This window comes from Mugil cephalus, chromosome 16 (genome assembly GCF_022458985.1).
Source record: "Mugil cephalus isolate CIBA_MC_2020 chromosome 16, CIBA_Mcephalus_1.1, whole genome shotgun sequence".
NCBI classification, from domain to species: domain Eukaryota; kingdom Metazoa; phylum Chordata; class Actinopteri; order Mugiliformes; family Mugilidae; genus Mugil; species Mugil cephalus.
Window position 1 is genome coordinate 15,714,032 of NC_061785.1, and position 22,711 is coordinate 15,736,742.

Here is a 22,711-nt window from a genome sequence, read left to right on the forward strand (position 1 = left end):
TATTTGAAATTCTAAGAATTGTTTTTCACCGTTCGGAGGTGGAGAGAGGGGGGTTATGTTCAGACCAACAACAAAGACTCATCCCAGAAACCTTAGAAAGCTAGGAGATCCTGGGGGAGCATTGACACAGAACTATGGATGGAAGCTTGTTCTGATGAGTGCTTCCATTGTTGGAGAAAGGGAGAAAATTATGTTTTAAAGTCTATAAATGTGGCAGAGATTGTTGCCATTCCCCAAAGACAATTTGCATGATGTGATTTCATGGAAAAGTACACACATCTGCCCAAACCATGAATTGAAAGCTGGTGTTTTTTCCATTTATTTAAATTTTCATCCTTCATTGGTCTAATACCTGCTGTGCTGGGTCACACAATCACACCTTTTTTTCCCCTGTGCCTTTAAACCTCTGTGGAAAACTTTGGTATTTGGTTCATTTGGGTTCAGATTGCTCTATTACAAGTGAAACAGGGCTTGTAAACAAAAGTCACACGGCTCTCCAAGGAACTCATTTAGTGGACATAGCTTTATGCAAAATGTCCTCCTTCGAGGTTGGAAATAGCAGCAGCTGCAAAGACTCAAAGTAAACTGACTCCAGTTTCTGCATCCGAAGACAGAAAACATCTGAGCGCGAGCATCAGGCTGGACGTCACTTTGCTCTTAGCTCGCAAATCTGTTTTTTTACTTCGACTCAAAAGTCCCTTGTGTTTTGTGGGTGTTTTCTTGTTGGTCGAAATAACACTTTCACTTGTATGTAGGTCACTGTGTGACGTTATTTGGTGCGAACCCAAGTTTAGATGATATCATTCCAACCAAACAAACTGATTTTAAAGAGGAAATGCTCCAGGCTCAATAGCTCGATCCTCAACTGTGCCGACTGTAATATTACACCCCGACACTGAGACCGACCTGACTCCTTGTCGTTTGTTGTTTCGTTTCAGGGTGATTTATCTCCAAGTGAGCATGAATGATGGCCTGTCCTTCATCAGCAGCAACGTCCACATCACCACCACAGAGTGTGTGAGTTGAAGCTTCGTATCTTACATGAGCACACGAAAAGTCTTTAAATGTTTTTACTGCTTCCCTCAGAGAAGTATTAGACTTGGTTTCTATTCTGCTTCCTTCTTCTCCAACCTCATGTGTTTCCTAGAGGTGCATGGTTTAGTTCTCTCCAGTGAATGCCTTTAGGGTTAGGGTTAGGGTTATGTGTGTTTATTGTTAAATGTTGCTATTTGCCCCTTTTTTGGAGGCGCCAATCCACAGGGGTTGGCAGCAGCAACCCACCCCCCCCAAAAATGACCCTCTGCCCCTCGAGGTACGAAGAGACGAGAGGTAGAGAAGCCGGGTCCTTGTTCAGTTTCCTTGTGTTCACTGTGAATAATCCTATAACTGTTTTCTGACTGTAAAGCTTTTTTATGTGTGTTTATGTCGGGATGAATTAGACTGGGCAGGATAATTCAAAGTAATTAAACAGAATAAAGTACTTATGTTGGAACATATGGAGCGAGGCCACATCAGATTCTCACACAACCCAAGAAAAAAGAAAGGCTCTCTTTGAAGCTTTTCTCCTCGGCCCACGTGACGTCATATTCAATTACACATGTCATCGCAATTAGCTGCTTCTCGCCACTAAGCTAAACCATATAGACTGAGGTCACTTTGGACTGTGAACTAGCTGGAGATGGGCAGACCTGGTGCAATAAACAACACTCGAGTTATAAACTATGTATTTAAATTGAATACAAATGCCACAAACCCAAGAGCCCCTCTCCAGATCCTATCAAAGTGTCACATTGAGGGGTTTCATTGGGTCTTTGTTGTGTGCCCACAAAATATGCTCATATAGCATGGGGGGGAAAGACACGCACATGTGTAAAGGCAGCAAAAGGTAAATATAGGCCACTGCTGAAGTCATCAGTTAAGATCAACACGGCTGTTTTCATACATAGTGACAATTTGCTGATTGGGAAATTTCTGAGAAATTATCATTTTCTTTAAGCGATGTCCTTTCTGCATCGGGCCCCAATGACCCCCCCCACACACACAAATCTCTGCCACAAGATAGATAGGGGGAAGACTAAGCCACATGTGATCCTCATCTGTGGTCTGTAATAGGAACCATGTTTGGCTCGCAGACGCCTGCCTGGCTTTGAGGGAACGGTGGTAACAGATGGATCCATTCAGGGATCGCACAGTTTACATTAACCACTGTCAGCGTCAGGAAAACATGGACGCTCTTCATGTGACAGAAAATCAGTCCGCAGTCCACTCCACTGTCCGCCTTTATTTACTGTAACCGTGATTGTCCTGTTATCGCTGTTGTCCCCACTGTCAGCACCGTTTCAAATACTGCACTGCTTCTTGTTGTCGCCACTGCTACTGTTTAATAATTATACGAAGCTCTACAACCAGTCCCTCTGCTGCCACTTCAACTACACTTACCCCTGCTACTGGTGAAAGACAATTCAAACTTACATACTGCAGTGAAAGTACAAAAGATAGTTAATCATTCTTCACCAAGGTCCATTTCTAAATATTTGCATTAAATTACTGCAATTTCATTCTTGTTGCAACAAGGCTTGAATCATCCAGTTGTGCAGACACCACTTTCCACCACCATTACTAGCATTACCCGTACCAGTCTACATCTTCCCTCTTTTACCAGCGAGGAGACGGTAAGCGTAGAATTATAATCAGCCTCTCAGTGTCACGTGTCTCTGCTCTCCAGTTCGATGGCACCATTCTCCTGATCACCCTGCTGGTGTTGTTCCTCCTGCTGGCCATGCTCTTCATGTGGTGGTTCTGGCCTCTGTGCTGCACGGTGGTAAGAGAACATCACGCTACAAAACGAGCCCACGAGATGCTTAGACAATGAAACAGCCATGCAAATCCAAGAAGGGCCTCTGAGAGGTGTAGCAATTGAAGCGACGCAATTATTGTACTGTTGAAAAGTCGTCTAATTTATCCAATTCTTTCAAAGGTGATCAAAGAGCCTCCTCCTCCACCTCCTCCTGAGCCGGTGAGTCAAAACACACGCAAACACACCCACCAAGTAGCAGAACAATGAAGTGCAGCTGGCTGTTTTTAGAAGCTCTGTTTATTCTATCAATCATCATCAGGACATAAACAGTTTATAAGTTAGTAATGAATAATTCCAGCTCATCACACCAGATGTCAGCTTGGCCACTAAGTCTTGAAAGTTCCTTACAGGGAAGATGTTGGTGTTAAGAAATCGGTTGTCGTGTTTGGGTTTTAGGAGTCGGACGATGAGGACGGTCTGCCCAAGAAGAAGTGGCCCACCGTGGATGCCTCATATTACGGAGGCAGAGGAATAGGAGGGATCAAGAGGATGGAGGTGACGGCACGATACGCCCACGATGCTAGCAGAGAATCATTCTAGAGAGTAACCCTAATGGTTCTACTTCCTGTCTGTAGGTCCGCTGGGGAGGGAAGGGCTCGACCGAGGAGGGGGCTAAGCTGGAGAAGCCAAAGAACGCTGTGGTGAAAATGCCCGAGCAAGAGTACGAACCCTTCGAGCCCAAACCCAAGAAACCTCAGAACAAGAAGGCGCCTCAGAACCGGAAGTGGTACACGCCCATCCGGGTAAACACACCTGCAGTTTCACACAGGATCAGCAGATTAATGTAGCACGGCAACCTTAAAACTACCACGTTTAGTTTGGAAGTGCATCTTTGCCATCAGACTTTCTGATATCTCCCATATTAACAGTCCTTTTGAGTTCTTCCCTCTGAGTTAAATGTGAGGGAAAGTTCCCCGCACACAGAGCAGCCTGAAAGATTAAACGTGAAAATCACCACAAGTGGAGTAAGTTTTCACAAGACAGCAGCCTGCGCCGGCCGTGTTTAGGTAACATTAGTTACCTAAACACACAACTATCAGTGCAGACAGTGAGACATTATTAGACTTTCCACCACCACAGTTTGTTTAAATCATGCACTACAATTCACCTCTGTGTGGGTACGCCGGCCCTTCATACAGTACACTACTGCTATGTGGCTTATTTTTAGTACGACCTGAGGTTCATGGTGGATTTTTTACACCATTCATTCATACAGTAACAGTTAGTGTAAGAGAGAGCTGAATGACTGACGGGGTAGTAAATACTCTGAGTACAATGACTAGTGAGTGTAGGAGTTTGCATTTAGCTGTGTGCGTCTACACCTGAACATCTTTTGACGAATAATTTGATTTAATATTAGGATTAGGATATCAAATTCTTTCCCTTTAAGCCATTTATTCCATCAGATTCAGGCTCAGAACCTCCAGCTTTGTCAGGAATTAAATACAGCCTGGATTACCGTCTTATCTGGTTTTATCTGAGATCATCGTGTCTTTCCTGTGAATTAGATCAAAGATCCTGCTAAATATTTCTTGTTTTTTCATCTTGGCGCCTCATCTCAATTGCATTGCAAAAAGGTGGAAGTGGGAAAGAGACCAAAATATAAGCAGGAGTCTTCATGACTAATCAGAGGCTGAACAGCTTCAACCAAAGAGGAAATAACTAATCGCTGGAATCAGCTGCGCTGGTGTTTTTCCTGGGATTAAAACCTGCCGACTCTCGGCCTTGATTGACGACCACAGACCGAATGTTCGCTGATACAGAAAAATCAGTATTAACAGGCTTTCATCGGGTCGAGGGTTGTAGGCTGGAAGAGTTTTGTGTCCAGATGTTTCCAGATGTTAGAGCTCTTCTCCCTCTGTCCTGTGCAGGGTAAACTGGATGCTATCTGGGCTCTGTTTCGCCGCGGGTACGACCAGGTTTCTCTGATGAGACCTCAGCCCGGTGACCACGTAAGTGTCTCCCCACCCACTCTCTACACTTCACGTTGTGAGGACCCCCTGCTGCACCGCTCTCTTTTCCTTTTTTTTCTCCATCTTTAATCACGAATCATATTTTTCCACCCTCAGCTCCACAGTGCATTTTATAATGACATGACTTGCTGTGGACATTGTCTGTCCATACTTTACAAAACTAAAACAAAGGTACCTGGATGTGTTGCTTTGCTTGTTGGGTAATGAAAAGAGTTTACATTTACTCATATGTCTGAGTTGAACGGCAGATGTGACAGACTCATTTATCTTGACGTAGCTGGTTAACATAGCTAACATTAGCTGTAGCTGGAAATTAGCTGATTAGCTGGAAAGAAGTCCTGAAACTGACTCTTTTTCAATATTTCTATCATGATGGGACTAAAGAAACAACATTGTTATAGTTTGAACCACTTAACCCTAGTTTTATGTGTGTGTCCGTACTTTAAAGTGACACATAATATTGTGCATATAGTGACTTATGAGACATTTATTTTAAAGAAAATCGTGATATATTTACCATCATATGAAAACATGTAAGATTTAACCGTTATTTCCTACATAATGTTGCTTAGCTACTTAAGACAAAAGAGACAGGGGCTAGATTTATGCTCTAATGTTTATGTTTTCAAGCTGCTCCAAAAGAAGAGGCTTTTAGGAGGCTGGACCGTAAAGTTTCCTAAATACGTTAAGGGTTAGGGCCGATCTGCTGCTCTTCTTCTGATATTATACCAGCATCATGAGGTTGGAAATGCTCATGGCTAAAAATAGATAGGACACTAGCCCAACAACCTTCCCAGTTGCAGTTGCTAAACTGGAAGGGTTAATACACAGAAGCTTTACCAAAACACATGAATTAAAGCTAGTTCCAGGGTTTTGTGACAAACCACTCTAGGGTGAAAAACCTTGAGCGGTGCTGTTTGAAAAAGTGTCTGAAAACGCTCCAGTCATCTGCACCGATTACTCATCCTGCTGCCACATGTCTGTCCGTCCCCTTCGCTCCCGGTGTTCCTGTGCTGGCTAACACCTCCGCTGGCCCATTCCATCCCGTTGAGCTAGCCTCGCTCTCACACCTGCTTCACATTAGGCGCCATAAATCGGATAGAGAGCAGAACCGCAGCTCACATCCGTGTGGCTCGACTGCAGTGTTTTCTGATGTGTTCGTGCATGTATGCTGGTTAAAAAAAAAAAAAAAAAACTCTCCTCTTCACGCATTAGCCACATGGTTTAGTTTTAATGCCCCCTGACTTTCTATCTAGGTTGAATGTGGAGAGAAGATGGGGGTTTATTGAGCACAGAAAGTCTCTCCAGGGATCTTTTAAATCCTTCAAACACACTCAAAAAAGACAGTTTTAATAATGATATAGTATGATTGGTGTTTTTAGCCCCGCTAGCGCTCATTATCAAATGTTGCATCATGCTGACTATGTTGTTCAATTAGCATTGCTTAGCTTTTAGCTCAAAAAGCTAACATCTGTCTAACAACAGCCTTGTGTGTATTTACTTTTCCTCTATCCGTCTTCCACCTTTCCTGTAATCATCAGTGGCTTCCTCCTCTTTCCCTTCCTCCCTCCCATCTACAGCTGACTCCCCCGCTGATCGGGCCCCGTCCCACCGGCCCACTGGTTAAATCCTGCCTCATTAGCAGAAATTTCCAGTGATCTTTTTAACGGGAATTCCACGTTTAAGAGTGTTTTCTTGGCACCACATACAGGTAGAGAGCTGAATGTGCAGCCCGACTAAACCCTCTGTGTTTAATGAGACAAGTGACACAAAAAAAAAATGATCATTAACTGACGATGGCATCTTTACCGGAACAAGCTGGCAAAAAAATAAAAAAATTGAATTTGATTTCCTACGTCATCATGTTTCCTTTACCCAGAAAAGCTTTTGGCAATGGCTCTACGTGACTCAATGCCTTCCTCTAAGAAACCCTGTCTCTTTTTCCACTCACAAGACGTCGCCTCCTCGAGTCATTTGCGGTTTGTAGGCCAGAGGCGAGAGCAGAAACATGAGTGAGACACGTCATTCTGTATTTTGAGTGTCACCTGAAAAGCTGCAGAACCTTTTTGGGCAACATCAGCGACACCAGGTTGGCAGATTCTCAAGGAAACCTTCAAATAAATTCAGGCTTTTATTTACACTGATTGTAACGGCTGACTTGCGCCGCTGAGCCCGGCCCTAGCCTAGTTTTTAGTTTTAGTGCATCATCCTCATGAGTTTCACGATGATAAAATAAATATTTATTAAATTTTACTCCCACATCAATTACGTTGTCTGTTAGAAACACTTGTTGTGGGTTTGCGCCACACAATAATCCTCCAACACACACAAGCCCCATAGCACCAAACCAACCGAGGCTACAGTCCTCACTTTAGTGTCCTTTACTGCCCATCACCAGCTCTTTCTCTCACCACATAATTTCCTACTTCTTTCCCCTGGCAACTATCAAAAAATGGCATAAAAAAATCCCCAAAAAATCCTCATAAAGTTTTAGTTCTGCGTGAATAAAGACACCTCATTTCCTCTCCTCCAACAACACACCCACCAACCTCTGCTGTTTGCTTAGCATATGCTCGGCTCAGTCCTCTGATGAAGACCAGAGACGCGCTTTGTGTCTGTGTTTTAGAAGACTTAGGATCATACTTAATCCAGATTTATGGCCAGATGTGTCAGATCTACGCTGGGGATATGCTGCCGCCTGACGTTCACCTCCCCACAAATATAACCCCACACTGCAGCAGCGCTGACTTCCACAGCCGTGATTGGTTCGAAAATGCATTTCGTCACCCGCGTGTCTCGGCGGCCAGACGGGCAGACAAGAGGCCCCCGCACTCAGACGTCTTTTTATCTTTTCAACGTTGCGGCGATTTCAGTAAAAAAGCAAATTTTGTTCCACATTTATTAGCTCTGAGCTCCAGTCACCATTGTTGAAGGGGACAGAAAGCTGACTAACCACTAAGTAGCATTTTAGCAGCGTAATTACAGAACAATGCAGACACACCAGCACGTAGGGGATAAATGCTTTCTCACAGCAGCAAAGGCTCTGCATAGATCCTTTGTAGTAGCATTAGCTGAGCTTTATCTCCACTTGGAAAATGAGGCAACCGTTACGAAACTGTGTCACCAAACCACATCCATTACAGTGACATTAATGTACAGTATGAAGGAGAGCAGGTCTACACTGCCTCTCTGGCTCTCTCCCATTCATATAAACACGCATCTCTCCAGAGAGGCTGTTAGCGAGCTAAAGGGCATGAGGTAATAGACCAGCAGGCCTGTCCTCACCAACCCACCGACCACGTCTCTCTCTCTCTCACACACACACACATTTTGCCCTGGGCTAGACAATTTTATGACCTTGGTAAGACTACAGACAGTGGGGGAGGTCAGTGAGAAAGAACAAGCTAGTGTGGCTTCCTGTGATCCAGGAAAAATGTTCAAAGGTTCAGGCCACGGCTGGGTGCTAACTGTACAATGTACGTGAAGTGAAGGATTTGATTTGTTAAAAAAACAAAAAAAAAAAACACTATCCACCTTTTAGATTCCTTAGTAAGTTATCCCTCCCAGCATCAAAGCTGTTTCACGTCTGCTTTGAGATTTATGTACGCACCGAAAGTCAACTTTGGTCTGACGTCATGAAGCTAACGGTGGCACTGTGGAGGTCACACAATTAAAGCAAGAGATTGACCTTTTGTTTTGGGCAATGCGCTTATTTGCTTTCCTGCCGTTCAGTGAGGAGATTGATAATAGTCCCAAGTATGGGAAATTGACTCAGTCTTGTCCTCACGCTCTTAAACGGAAGCACCAAAAACACCAGATGTCTTTCTTGAACTACATGGACTCTATTGTCGTTATCAGCAGCCACTTACAATGAGGTATTCAACCACGAAAATGATTCAAACATCTGTTGGTTTAGCTTGATTTCCCGTCAGACTCAGTAAGACTGAGAAGCTGTTCTGCGGAACTCAAGAAAGTTTTTTTTTTTTTTAGAAGAAGAATAACAGATTCAACCAGCTATTCACACCAGCTATAATCACTAAACCACATTTTTCATTTGTCTGTCAGTGAATCCCGTCTGGGAAGGAGCCAGATTAACAACTATTTCAGTGAATATACATAAATTTAGCAAAAAGAATTGCAAGAAGGGCAAGAAAACCGTTGAGAAGAATTTAAAGGCCCTGGGTTTTTGACCAACATGGAGGAATGCTGGAGAAGTGGTGACAGACCAGAAACTGGTGGTTGCTGCTGGATTCTTGTGTTTTTATTGATTTTCTGCCAAACGTAGCCTCTGCGCGAACATGTGTGTGTTCGAGACGTTTCTGGTTCTGCAGTGATAAATTTACATCGCTTTGTTTCGCGTTCTTGTCATCGGATTTCGTTCGAGATTTAATCTGCCTCTGACCCGATGGGAGTTGACATTCAGCGTCAGTGTTGGAGGGGACGTCTTCATTCCGCTCAGCTTCATGTGCGACATCATTTCCAGCTCCTTCATTTTCCACTATATAAAACCAAGGTCTTGTGGCTCAGATCACTGATACTGCTTATTAGCAGATTAACATTACTTCTCTCCGCTGCGAATGCCAACCACATTCGCGGAGTGGGTACGGTTCCTATGGCAACAGCGACCTCTGTGAACTTGCTGATTTTTGTGGTCGGTGTAAAATTTAACAAGTAGCTCAGGAGCAAAGTGTTATTTCTGCAGGAATAAATCCATCTGTTTCACGGTCGGATAAGTCAACTTTGTGCTGTTACTTCACACCACCTCCTGCACACGAAGCAGCTTCTAACCCCAATCTTTTCCTCTCCGTACGGTCTCGCCGTGACCAGGAGAACTTTGGTAAATCACAGTTCTCGGGACAGAACATTGGACATTAACCGGGATGATTTGAAACGAGGCTGTAAACACGAGGATTTGAGTGTAATCTGGAACACCAGCTGGTCACACACACCCACACAGTGCAGTGGGAGCGGTGACCTGAGTTGGGACTGCCTTCTTAGCTCGGATGAACTTTAGAATAGACGCCTGTGTGTACCTTCTTTATCAAAAAGCTAAACCAGCTCAGCCTCTGTTAGCTAACTACACAGTGTGTGCCTCTCTCTAGGATCACGTGCATACTTTCAAGGTTTTTTCCATGGTACTGTTGAAACACAACCAAGACAAACAGTCTACAGTGACGTTAGAGAGTTCTTTGAGCTAGCATGCTAACGTGTTCACAGTGAGAAAGCTAGCGTACTGATACTAAGCAAAAATAAAGCTCATCATCTTGTTGGCATGCTGACGTTCATAATTAACTCTTTATGGTAACTTCAGCACACATTTTAAATTGCGTCTCTCAGTGTCTGTGTCATTGAGGTTTAGAAACATGTGGTTTTCATTCAGCCAATCAGAGAAGATCAAGGAAACATTCCCAGGTCAAATCAGGGTCTAATGTTGTCTACAAGGTTCATCGCTGAATGAGCGCTGAGCATTACTGCTTTGTGCCATGAAGAAGTGTCCCAATGTTGTCTAATGTGTAAATGTGTATGTTATGTTCTAATAGTCTAAATACATGTTTACATTTGTTTACCACTTAAGGGAAAGGAGCCCTTTATGGTAAATTTATTCATCTTAATTTTCCCTGTATCTCCAAGTATCTCAATAACTGAACAGGATATTTGCTAATTAGCATTAAAACAAAGCTCAGGCTGATGGAGGGGACATGAACAAACAGGAATTCTAACGTAAACTAACATCTGCACATTTCTTTATAACATAGGTCTTCAACAGAGGGTCTGCGGCCCCTAGGGGTACGCAGAAGTACTGCAAGGGGGTCACAAAATATTTGGTTGATTAGATACTTTTTATGTATTTTATAAATTTTCACCCACAAATTGAAATTTAACCTGACTCCAACATATTTTAGTAAAGGGATGAATGGAGGCAGAAGACGTTATCTTTCAGTCAACACTCATTCACAATAGGCCCCGCCCCTATCGCAAGAATGTAAGAATATAACAATATTTGAACCTGCGTATTAGCTGAGTAGCTTAATATTTAATGCAAAATGATAATAATAATCCAATAAACGGTCTCTTTCTTTTCTTTTAGGGTCGATGCATCAACTTCACCAGAGTGAAAGATGAGTCAGCAGCAGCAGCGGCAGCAGCCAAGGCCGCTCCACGCAGCCCCATCCACACGCCTTCGCCACCACCGCCGGACTACCGCCCCGTGACACGCAGCCCCCCCGCCTCTCCCACCTGCACCACCCCCCCTGCCAGATCACCCCCGTCGGGCCAGATGCCCCCGGGGCCGCCTCCGTCCCGCACGCCCCCGGGGCTCCCCTGTCCCCCGCCGTCGCGTCCCCCACCTAGCCTTCGGCCCTGAACCGCACAGACAAATTTCCACCACCCCTCCCAACACACCCGCTTCGATACCCCCCCTCCCCTCTCGCCCCCTGTTGACCAAGTTCTTTCACTTTGAAGGCTGCGGTCGCCGATGCCAAAGATACTCCTGCTATAAGCCAAACGTCAGTAGTATGAACCTTGAACCCCAGTCGTTCTGAATTCCTCTTCTTCTTGTGTGGGATAGAGTATCAAGTCAACCTGTAGGCTGGGAACTCAATTCACATTTATCCATTCAGTCATTTCACATGTGCATCACGAATGCTGGGGAAAGGAGCAAGTTTGGATGTCAGGGGAGCTCCTCTGTCATTGTTTACATGCCCATCATAAAATGTAATTTTCTACTAAACACCAAAGTGTTGACGGAAGAACAGGTTGACTTGACGTTCTGTCTCATACCAGTTCAACGGGGGGATTTGGGGAAATATTTTTGCTCTTTTCTGAGATCAGGGAGGATTGTTGCTGGACAGCAAAGTACGTAGGAAGAGGAAGTCCACAGAGGAACACTGCAATGGATAAAATATCTTTGTTGTCTTTATCAACTACTGAGTTAGGCCATTGTTATTGAGAACTGAGGCGAAAAGTAGGTTGTGGGTAAATCTGAGTAACTGCGTAAAACGGGCCGAATGGAATTGGCTTCTTTCTCCATTGCTGTGTGACGAATCAAAGGTTTTGAGAACTGGATTTCAAAGCAGTTTTAATTGGTCGTGTCGTTGATGGCGTTGATAAGCCAGCTGTTAAAAATGTGCATGTTCGATGATCTTTCGCTGTTTTGCTTTGTTCTGTTCACACAGCAGCAAACAAAACCAACAAAGTTCAACGCATTGACACAAACAGTGATACAGTAACATGAGTTGTGGTCCGGTGTTTTTAACATTCAGTGACAGGGACGTGTACAGATGTTGTATGGAAGGTATGTTTTACAGTATATGATTAAGATGTGTTTTAAATGCTATGTCGGTTGATACCTTTGAGGCTTTGGATTTTGTCTTTAACCACCTTTTCATGTAGTTGAACTTAGATTCCAGCACTATATATATTTTTTTTTGTTTGTTTTTGGTTTCTGCGCACATAGACTGCTGAGCAACTGCAGTATGCATTTGTTTTCATCATTGAAACTCATGAAATCAAACATCAAGAAATCAGGTTCAGTTCTCTCCTCACATTTTTTTTTTTTTTTTTTTTAACACGCTATTCTGATACTGTACTTTGATGCCAATATTTGTATTTTATGTCTTCTTCAGTTATATCAGCACCGGTCACATTGCAACTGCAGGGCAGTTCAAAGAGCATCTAATTTATTTTACTCCCAGACAGATAAAGAGGAGAGTACTTGAATATCGACAAGGTGTCCAACCACCAAGACGGACACTGTGTGCAGAACTTACACAACAGCTTAACAGTTTAGTCGTTTTAAGGTTTACCAGGGTTTCTTTAACGCCTCCGATACACTTCAAATCATTTTGTTGGAACTAAAATGGATTAGGTTTTACAGTTAAGTTGCTCCTTGCTCCCAATATGCAGCTAGAGAGAAACTGTACATGTTACAAAAGTGTCTACAAATTAAATTAAGGAGAATTACCCAACACAAAAGACTTTCTGTTGTTCCCAGGGTTGTGAGCTCTGCAGTTCAATATCCTGTCAACATGTCTCGACCTTAGCTTCCCTTTGTTTGGGGGTTGAACTAGACTCAGGTAAAGTAACTATTAAAATAGATTTGAAATCTCTAACAGAACGGTTAACAGAAGGTTACATGTATGTTCCTGGTCAATTTGACCTGGCAACTAATATTAAAGAGCATTGGTGGTTCTTTGGGTAACTTGCAACTCAAACTCTTGATTGAGTTGGGTTGGTTCCCTAACCCAAATATGTTTCTGCAGCTTGGTGTATACTAGGGAACAAACAAAACCCCTTTAATGAGTTCAATGGACAGCATTCACAACATATTAAATGAATAGGTCTGTGAAAGTACATTTAACCCTGGGAACATATGAATGAACGATGAGATTTTGACTTGCACGTGTAGAAAGAGGCCGAAGCGTTGGTATTCCTTCTATATCCAGTCCCTTCTGGAATTTTCTTCTATTAAATTTTCATTTTAATGTACGTCATTCAAGTATGTCCTGTACCGTTGTGTTACCAGCTTTCGTAACCAGCCACATGTAGTTTTGGAAATCGTCACATAAACCGTGATGCTTTGGTATAATCTCTTTAAACAAAATGACACATAACAGGCATTTTTTTTTTTTTTTTGCCAGCAATTACTAGCATAAAACGTGGCTACATTTCCCATAACCCACAGTGCTTCTGATCAAAGGTGTCACCACGTACAGTTCAGGTCGGTTTATTTATGTGGTACCACCATAAATACGAATTTGAAAAGTCAGCTGTTTATGTATTCCCAACCTCAGTTATGAAGCTGGGAGAACTGGGGATAACTTTACATTATGCTAACTGAGTGTTGAAAGAGAACTGCTTCAGTGTCACCAGATAGTATGAGATTTATGACACAGATGAGGTAAGATACATTATGTTAACCAGTGTTTTTTTTTACATTTTTGAACGGCAGTACTGAACCAAATATGAAAGACGTATATGATTTTCTATTGTTGGTTGACATGATTTTTTAACAGTATCAATAAAGGTTGATTCCTAAGCTTCTACTCGGATGTTTTATGTGTGATTTTTGCTTGGGCTGATGTGTCATTTTCTTTTATACAGATCCATATCTGATTAATTTTATCATACATTTCAAATATATAAAACCAGATAACTACTTATGTCCTCACAATTCTAGTACAATCTTCAATCTTCTCATAGAATCTAGGGTTACAATATGTAACTGACATTAGCTGCACAGGTAGGTAATGGTAGTTACTGTCTTTTCTTTGGGGCCAAGAAAACATGCCCTACTCACGCCTGGAAGTTTTACATACTGTTGTTTCTCTGCTCTGACTCAAACCTTTCTCATCGACATTGTTGTTGTACGACTAAAGCCCTCAAGAGAAGGACGATGTCAGCGATTAGCTCCACTTTAAGCCTGATTTTTCCCTCAGGAGTTAGTGGAGACCAAATAACAAGCGAGAAGAGGGGGAACATTCGATCCTGCACTTAATTACTTCCATTCACTTACCACAGCTAACCTGTTGTGGAAGAGAAAACCAGAAAAGTGGACTCGTTAGAGGATTTTCCGCATCACTCAACCCTCCCGAGGCGTCTTTGCCGATGGAGGGTGGAGCGCTTTCCACTGAATTCAGCTCAAATGCTGCTTTCCGTTGCCATGCTGATTTCAGTGCCGGCAAACTCCCGGTCACAACGCTAACCTTTCGACCTCTACCTCCCAAATCGTCGGGAAATAATGTAAGAGTCGGAGTTGAAGCGCATCGGAGCGTGGCCCTTCCTGCTCCGAGGATGGCAGCCTGCAGTGGACAATCAGGGGGTTACATTAATAACTTTGAAAAACACACTCTGTGCTCGGGGAGTATTTGGAGTCTCGTTCCTCTGGTTGGTAATGAATTTAATACAACCAGAATAGCCCCCATGAGCAGTTCCAGCTGGATAATTACTGTGGAGTCTGCGTTTTTTCCCCTCTGCATGCAGAGGAGAGAAGGATGTGGGATGTTGAAAGGGGTGGGCTGAATCAGAAAAATGGAGAAAAGAATGGAGAAAATGAGGCAGTCAATCCTTCAAGCAGACACGAGGGAGAGGGCTGAAGAAAGAAAGAATAACAGCAGCTAAGGCTCGCCGTCCCATCACCTTGTCCGTCTTTTTTTCTGCTTCAGACGAATTTGATCTTATTTGAGTTTAAAGTGATATATGTTTTGTGTTTTTTTGTACAAAATATGCAAGAAACGGTGCCATTTTAAAGGAGTTTGACGTTAACTCAGACGGAATATTTCACAAAAAAACACAGATTCTGTGACATTAAGGGATCTGAGACGAAGCTGGTGGGGAGATGGCCATGTTTGTGTGGTTACCTGCGGTTACGGAAAAGAGAGAGCGCGAGGTGCAAAAAGTCAAAGTTAGAAAAAGAGAACGCAAAGATGCCTATCTCACCAAACCGAAGCAAACAGAGCGCTCACTCCGTCTTCCTGTAAACTCGCAGCGACGCCGACACATTTTCTCAAGTTTGTAGCCGTGCACTCGCTGAACTTTGTGGCCATGATGAAAAAAAAACCTCAATTATATCAAAAACGCTCCAGACTCGCAGCCAGCTTGAATTCCAAGCCGTGAATTCTTTATTCGTTTTATTTATTTTTAAAAAAGCACCCCGGTTCATTTTAACAAACAAAAGCCTGGCTGCGCGGGGTTACGAGCGGAGATTAAACGGTCCTGCAGCCGCACCGCAACTATTGTTTGAGAGCTAGCTCGCCGCTTCTCGTCTGGTTCACAGATATTCAGACAATATTTGTGGGAAGTAAATTCCCCCCCGTCTGAAGGCAGATTTGTGCAAAGCCTCCACAAACATGTCATTATGTAAAGTCTACAACTACATACAGACTTACGTCTGAGTCTCTAACGAGAGGTGGGGGAGCTGTGCTTGTGATTGTTACTAAATGCCCCCAGGAGGCAACATCAACACTTATAGCGGATAACATGTTTACAACCATTTGGTTTTCACTCTGTGCATTTCTTTCTTTCGTTCTTTCTTTCTTTCGTTCTGTCTTTCTCCACGCGAGAAGAAAACCGAAGCCCATAGGAATGTGCTGATGGCTGAGTGTTTCATCTTGGTCTCACATTACTGCTCAGACTGAACCTCACTGACCCAACTCTCTCTCTCTCTCTCTCTCTCTCACACACACACACACACAGATGTTGGTATTTGTCATTGTGCCTGTATTTTGATGTCCCTGGTATCCATGGCAACTGCCGCGAGTGCAAACAGCAGCCTGGAAAGATAGAAAGCTGTCCTGTAAGCACAGTGGGGTTTTTTTGTTTTTTTGTGTTTTTTTTTTTTCTTTCGATGACCACAGTCACTGTTTCTGGAACCTACGTACAGTATGCCTGACTGGCCTTGCACATTACGACCCTGCGACACTGTGAACGTATTATTCTATCTGTTCTCTCGCAGCCCTGGGTGGTTGAAATGTTTCCAGCATTGTTACCGATTTGATACATGACCCTGACCGTGATGTGGATTCTTCCCACTCCCCCCATTTCAAAGTCATCCCATTTGTTTTACTGACCTTTTGCCTGGTAGACAAAACATAAATCAAATGAGTCAAACCAGCCTTATTCGCTTATTCCAGCGTGGGAATAAAATGCTGTCAAAGCTTTCATTCTGTGCAAAAAAAAACAAAAAAAAACATGGTCTTTGGATTTAGTCTGATATCAAAGTTGGTTTCGACCAACTTTAAAACTGCTGTACTCTGCTATAATTGTACATTAATGATGGATGAAATGACTACTTTGAATGGAAGTGGCTCAAAGGGACTAATACACAGAGAATTATCACCCCATTCTGCTTTTTACCTCAGCTGCATATGTATGTATGTATGTATATAAATGTATGTACCCCTTCACAGTTTGTAAACAGTGTGACATTTTTTGAAGGGTGGGGCTTAACTGGAAGCAGAAAATCTCAAACGCTATAGCTTGTAAACAGCGGTTAGCATATTTCAAGTTTGGCAAGAATGGACGAGGAAAACGCATATTTTAGAAAATATACTAATACAGTCACTCTCTCAGACTGTGAGTGTTATTTTAAAAAGTTGACTAACGTTTATAGTGGTTAGCATTAGCATTAGCACTAACATGTAAAAAGAATCCCCTAAATAATGATTAACTTAACGTGATTTCAGTCTAACCCCACGATTTATTCTAACCCATAATGTTTTCCAGGCTGAAATTGACGATGCATTACATATTAATCCTCACCCCAATCCTTTCTTTTAATCGCGAAAGCCAAACCAAAGATGTCTACGACTGGCAGTGGCTGGTATGTAATAAAACTTCAAGATAGTGTTTGTGATTTTTTGGTTTTGGCACCAAAAGAAATACAACAAGACGATATCTCTGTTTTACCTCCAGTTAACATCGTAACGTCACCGTAACGTAAGCCGTTAAGGGGTCTATAGATCCTGCTTAGCACCTTTCAGCTGATTGTTCTGGTTTTACATCATTAAGTTTTCTCTAACCGCTCTCATGAGGGTTGTAAGTACTTGTTTTTGTTTTTAAAGAAAAACTAGTTAACGCACTTAGGGTTATAGAAGGATATTTGGTTAACAACCACATGGTGAATTATGCGTTGCACGGAATAGCATGTTTCCTTTGCTGCTTGGAGATTAGCTCAAAGACTCACAGTGGACATGGCAATGGAGAAATGATGCAATCCCATTGGTGCACAAATGATACAGATTTATTGAAACAGCATGTCACCAGTTTCACAATATTGATGTTTTTGGTGTGAGAGTGGAGCTCATTGAAACCAGGCCTTTTCTGCAGATTGGTTGAATTCATTCCACTTTTCTGTCAAATTGGAACCAAAACATTTGCTGCTTCTCCATAATTTCACAACAGTGATGATATTGTAGATTTTGGAAAACCCCTGAGTTTCACACTGGGCAGTCGACCCTCTACTGAAAACTACTGTTGACTCACACTACTGTGGACTCTATGGGTGTGCGTCACTGATTCAAGATTTTACAGCTCCTGTCATTTATTTGATTCATTTTTTACTTCTAACTTTCGGAGTATTGGGTTTCCTTTAGTTTTTAGTTTTATATTCACTAAGTTTTGTTAAAGATAGTGATAGCTTGGCTGGCTCTTTGTCTTTGGATGTATGACTGTATATTTCTCGAAGGCCGAACAGACCTGGTAAAATCTGGAAAACAAACCTATTCATTTCAGTTTAGTTAAATACACTTCAGCCCTAATTGTGTGTTGTTGGGTTTTTTTTTTTAAAGGTACATTTTCTCCATGTAAGCATCCTTCAGTTGCAGTCCTACACATTATCCACCATTTGTACCAAGAAAGAATGCATGGGTCCAAATAAACTTGCAGTCCTTTCATCTCATCTCATGAGGATGCACAAACTGTGTCATTACCAGGCGGAGATGTGCACAACAGTTTAATGGCTGGTTTGCTTTGTTTTTATTTGTGTGCGTGCCAGAGTGCCTCTCTACGTACCCTGAGATCTGCGGTTTCTGTGTTTTATTAGACCGGAAAATTAGTGATGTGACAGCCTCAGGGGAGTTTGGGCGAACATAATTACATTTTTCCAGCACATTTTAGGCTCTTCAACTGTGTTTACCAGTCTGCACATCGCATGGAACATGCCCGGCGCCGCTCTTCTTCTTAAAGAGTTGGGAGGCCATTTGTTGACCTCTCCCTCAAATGACAAATATCCACTCACAGCTTGGGGAGCATAACTAGAAACAAATGTTGTGTCAAGATTCTGACACTCTCAAGACTGTGAGAAATCTATCAATGTTAGCATAAACGGCTAACTAGCTTACAACAGCTACACAACCATCTCTAATCCATTTTAATTAAAAAGTTTACTTTAATATGGGGGATTATGAGTTACATCAAACATTTGTTTTCTTTGCATGCCAAGCCATTGCTATATAAAAGCATTTTAGCAAAATTTGAAGTGTAGCAACCTCAGTCAAACTTCTTCCTTGACATAGTATATTACTACTTATATGTATGTAGGAGGTAACTGAAAATTCAAAGGCCACTGACATGGTTCCCAAATAAGTCTGCTGAGTTTCCATATGTCTTCAAACTGAACTTGTTAGCTTGTGGTTGCGGTTACGATGCGGAAAGCCGTGTATGAAAAATGTTTGATGGTCAAGCTTGGTTCGTCAACAACTGTTGCCGCCTAGAGGCCACCGGGGCTAATAGCTTAGCAAGCTAACGACTGGGTAACTTAATTCAGGAAATGAAAGGGCATAATAAAATGATGAAACCATTGACAATACCACATTTCTTTCACACTCTATATAAGTATGAAGAAAATCCGAATTATAGTGTATTAGCCTACCATACACTTGCCTCCTCCATTTCTGAAAACGTTAGCAAACATGTCACAACCATACATAGCCACATATCCAGTATATAGGGTATACATTGATGTCACTGCTGCCCGGGGTCACGCACCCCTGAGTGGCAAAACATGGTGAAACGTAATAGTAAATACGGCAAGACCGGGAAAAATGTGGATTATCAGATGAAATTAAGGGCAATTGTACTCGACAACGATCCATTAGAACCACTATGGATTTGGAAAAGTGGATTAGCCTCAGATTCAGTTAGTTTAAGTTAATTTTAGGTCATTTCAGTAATGATAAACGTAGCTAAACAAAAGATGCTAACGCTACTGAGAAGTAACGTTAGTCATACATACTGTAGCGTCCGACTGGACGTTAAAAGGACAATGAGGACTGATCACAAATATTCTGTTTATTGACTGTTCTATTGTTATTTATTATTGTGACTGAAGTAGTTACTGCTGGCTGTAACTATGCCAGAACAACAACATCAACAAACTTACCTGAAACTTAAGAAGTAACTTAAGGTATGACTTCATCAAAAAATACAGCATAAATTAATATTATCTGACATTAAATGTGAACGACAACACCAGGTTTCCGTGCCTCGGTTCTAGTTGTTTTCTTAGTAATTTCTTAGTAATCTTTACTTCCCTTTTCTTTGGCAGTATACCTGTAAAAATATATCTCAGACTGCTTTTCAGATCTGTTGGTACAGTCAATCGCACAACAGCTCTTCCCCATTTTTCAAACCAATTTTACTTATATGGTATTAAAACCTATGATTCAAACTAATGCTGCTAGTCTCCATGCTCAACCGTCACTTTATGCAACACACAGAGACTTTGCTTGCGGTAACGTCACGTACATACCTTCGATATAAGGTCACAACTTGGGAACATCTCTTCCAAGTTCATCACTGACACAAGAGGCCGCAGTTCACGTTAAGTTTAGTCATAAAAAGAGGTAAAACCACCTTAGCTAACTACAGCTAAGAAATGCCACAAGAGAAATCTGTTTTCTCGTGTCTGTTTTTTTTTTATTTTTGACGTCAAACGTGAAACTGTCAAGAAATTAGAACCCTCCGCTTTCTCTTTCTGTGAGGAGGAATCAAGGACACATCGTAAATTGAATTCTGTAACCTAGCTCTTTTATCACTTACACATGTGCCAATCAAGAACCAGGAAATCGGGGTGCTGGGTTTGATTAAAAGGATGTGTAGGAGAACCCACTGGGCTGAAGTCCTCGCTGCAGTGGCGCAAGTTGGATTCCAGCCTGCACCCTTTGCTGCTACATCATCCACCCACTTACTTCCTGTCTCTCTCCTCTACTACCCATGAAATATAAGGGCACAGAACTTAAGTAAAAGTAGTTTAAAAAGTTGCTCCTAGTTGCGTTAGCGACTGGCTGAACCCGTTTTTTTTTTCTTTTTTTGAAGCAGCTGTGGTGCCAGCCTTGCTTTGCTCCGATGTGAAAGGAATTACAGTTCTGTGATGCAAACGTGGCACCAGGAGCTGCCCCTCACAGCCCCCCTCGCCTCCATGACACACACTTAAATACACACTTAAACACACACACACACACACACACACACACACACACACACACACACATATCCCCCTCCCACCCATTCTCGCTTCCTCCCTCTTCCTGCCAAGCCGACACGACCACTCAGGCCCCAGGGGCAACTTGTGTGGCACAGACTCACCTCCTCTTCCTAGTCTTCTCCTCCAATCACATCGACTCTGTGAAGCTGGTCTCAGGTTTTTAGCTTCCCATTGACTGTGCACTTACACGTGCTTCATATAACTTTGTGCCAGCTATACTAATCTCATTATCTTTGACAACTTCACAGGCCCACATTAGTTCTGTGAAGGTCCATTCTCTAAATCGGTGGGTCTACTACCAGTAACACGCGCCAGTTGTGTGTCTGTGCCTTTCAGCCGATGCATACGTGACTGGACACTGCTGTAGTGCAACGGTTTGTCCATGTTAAGGTGAGCCAGACCCAGACTGTCTCCAGCAAGCATGACTGTACCTTTTAACTTTTATTACTTTGCAGCCCCCTGACACGGAAGTCGGAAGGACAAGAAAGATAAACAGAGATCACAGCTCGTTCCTCCCACACATGGAGTTTGCTTGCAGGGATCAAGAGGAATAAGGGTGGCCTGGTTTGAAGACAGACTGGGGGTTTTGAGACAGGGTCAGCATGTGGAGATAAAGCTGCGACAAAAGCTGCTTGTTAAACATGTTTGCCATCGGTGGAGGACGTACTTAAGTCCTTCAAAGGAGAAAAAGCAACAACGCCTCAGTTTCAAGATACAAATATACACAAGTATCATTAGTTTTACGACTGTAGCTGCTTGAAGTGAAGTGTTTTTCAGCTATAGTTGTGGTACTGGTTCCTGACATAAGGGCTGGACTGCTCCACAGGGCTGTTAAATGATCCTGCGATACAAATCTAATATTTTAATTAACACCGATCAGCCATAACATTATGCCAGGCTGAAGTAATAACATGTTAGACATGTATCGCCAGCCTAGGACAGACCAGGCAAACCCTCTCCATAGTAATGACACTCCTGATGCAGCCTGACACCGGCTAGACACACAACTAAAATACTTAAAAAGCAGCACAAGGCGTTGACCTGGCTTCTAAATTCACACGACACAGAGGCCCCAAAGGCCCCCGACTAACAACACCCTGCTGTCAGGAGGCCCATGTCCATTCTCTTGAATACTAGTGTGTGTGTTCAATGTGGCAGTTAGCATCAATAACAATACAAATTGTCTAAAGACGCTTTGCAAAACCCCGCTCTGAATATATGTCAGTGTGTTCGTTAATTCTTCTGGAAAAAAACACTAAACCGACTCCTTGCTGTCAATTTAAGCGATTTATTCAAATATATGTTGACAACAAAACAACGAAATGAATATGATTGGTTGGCTATGGGTGGGGAGGAGTCGTGGTTAAGACTTAATTCTCCCACGTCTAGACAAAAATCAAAAAAGGGTTAGGGTTAGGGACAAACCCATCGTGACGTCATCCATTGGATTCTGAACCTTGAATGTTGTATGAGGTTTACTCCACCCGCCACGTGGATGTTCCAAATTTTCCCAAAGAACTGCAGTTTTTTGCACTTCCGTATGGGCTTCATCGCTCAGACCTGGAGGTTGCCCCTTGCAGCCAACTAGAGCGTACGTTTTAAAGTCATAATCACTAACAGGTGGCTGTCATCTGCATCTGGTTTTTCATTGAAGAAACCAGGAGAACTGCTATTAGCTAAGAAGAGCTACGTTCAGAGCTGGCCTGTCATGATGATCAAGGTTCATCACTTCTGTCTCTCGTCTGCTGTGACCCTCTAAGCTGCACTACTGAATATCCTCCAACATTAATCAGTGTAGTCAAAATAATAATGATGTGTCAGTGAATTTGACATTTGATCTTTTGGCTATTAAATGTCCTCACTTCATCTTCATCATGTGTATGAAATGTTATGATCAAC

The 22,711-nt window shown here is 42.6% G+C and overlaps 1 protein-coding gene across 1 annotated transcript in view; it reads left to right on the plus strand.

Annotated features, from left to right (window-relative positions):
* antxr1c (ANTXR cell adhesion molecule 1c) overlaps positions 1–13,874 on the plus strand; it is a 33,374-nt gene extending 19,500 nt beyond the window's left edge. The window contains exons 12-18 of the mRNA XM_047609695.1: positions 939–1,017; positions 2,726–2,821; positions 2,978–3,016; positions 3,254–3,352; positions 3,433–3,600; positions 4,729–4,809; positions 10,919–13,874. Of these exons, the coding sequence (XP_047465651.1) occupies positions 939–1,017; positions 2,726–2,821; positions 2,978–3,016; positions 3,254–3,352; positions 3,433–3,600; positions 4,729–4,809; positions 10,919–11,194 (838 nt within the window). The 3' untranslated portion in view covers positions 11,195–13,874. The remainder of the gene's footprint in view (positions 1–938; positions 1,018–2,725; positions 2,822–2,977; positions 3,017–3,253; positions 3,353–3,432; positions 3,601–4,728; positions 4,810–10,918) is intronic.
* The last annotated feature ends 8,837 nt before the right edge of the window (positions 13,875–22,711 follow it).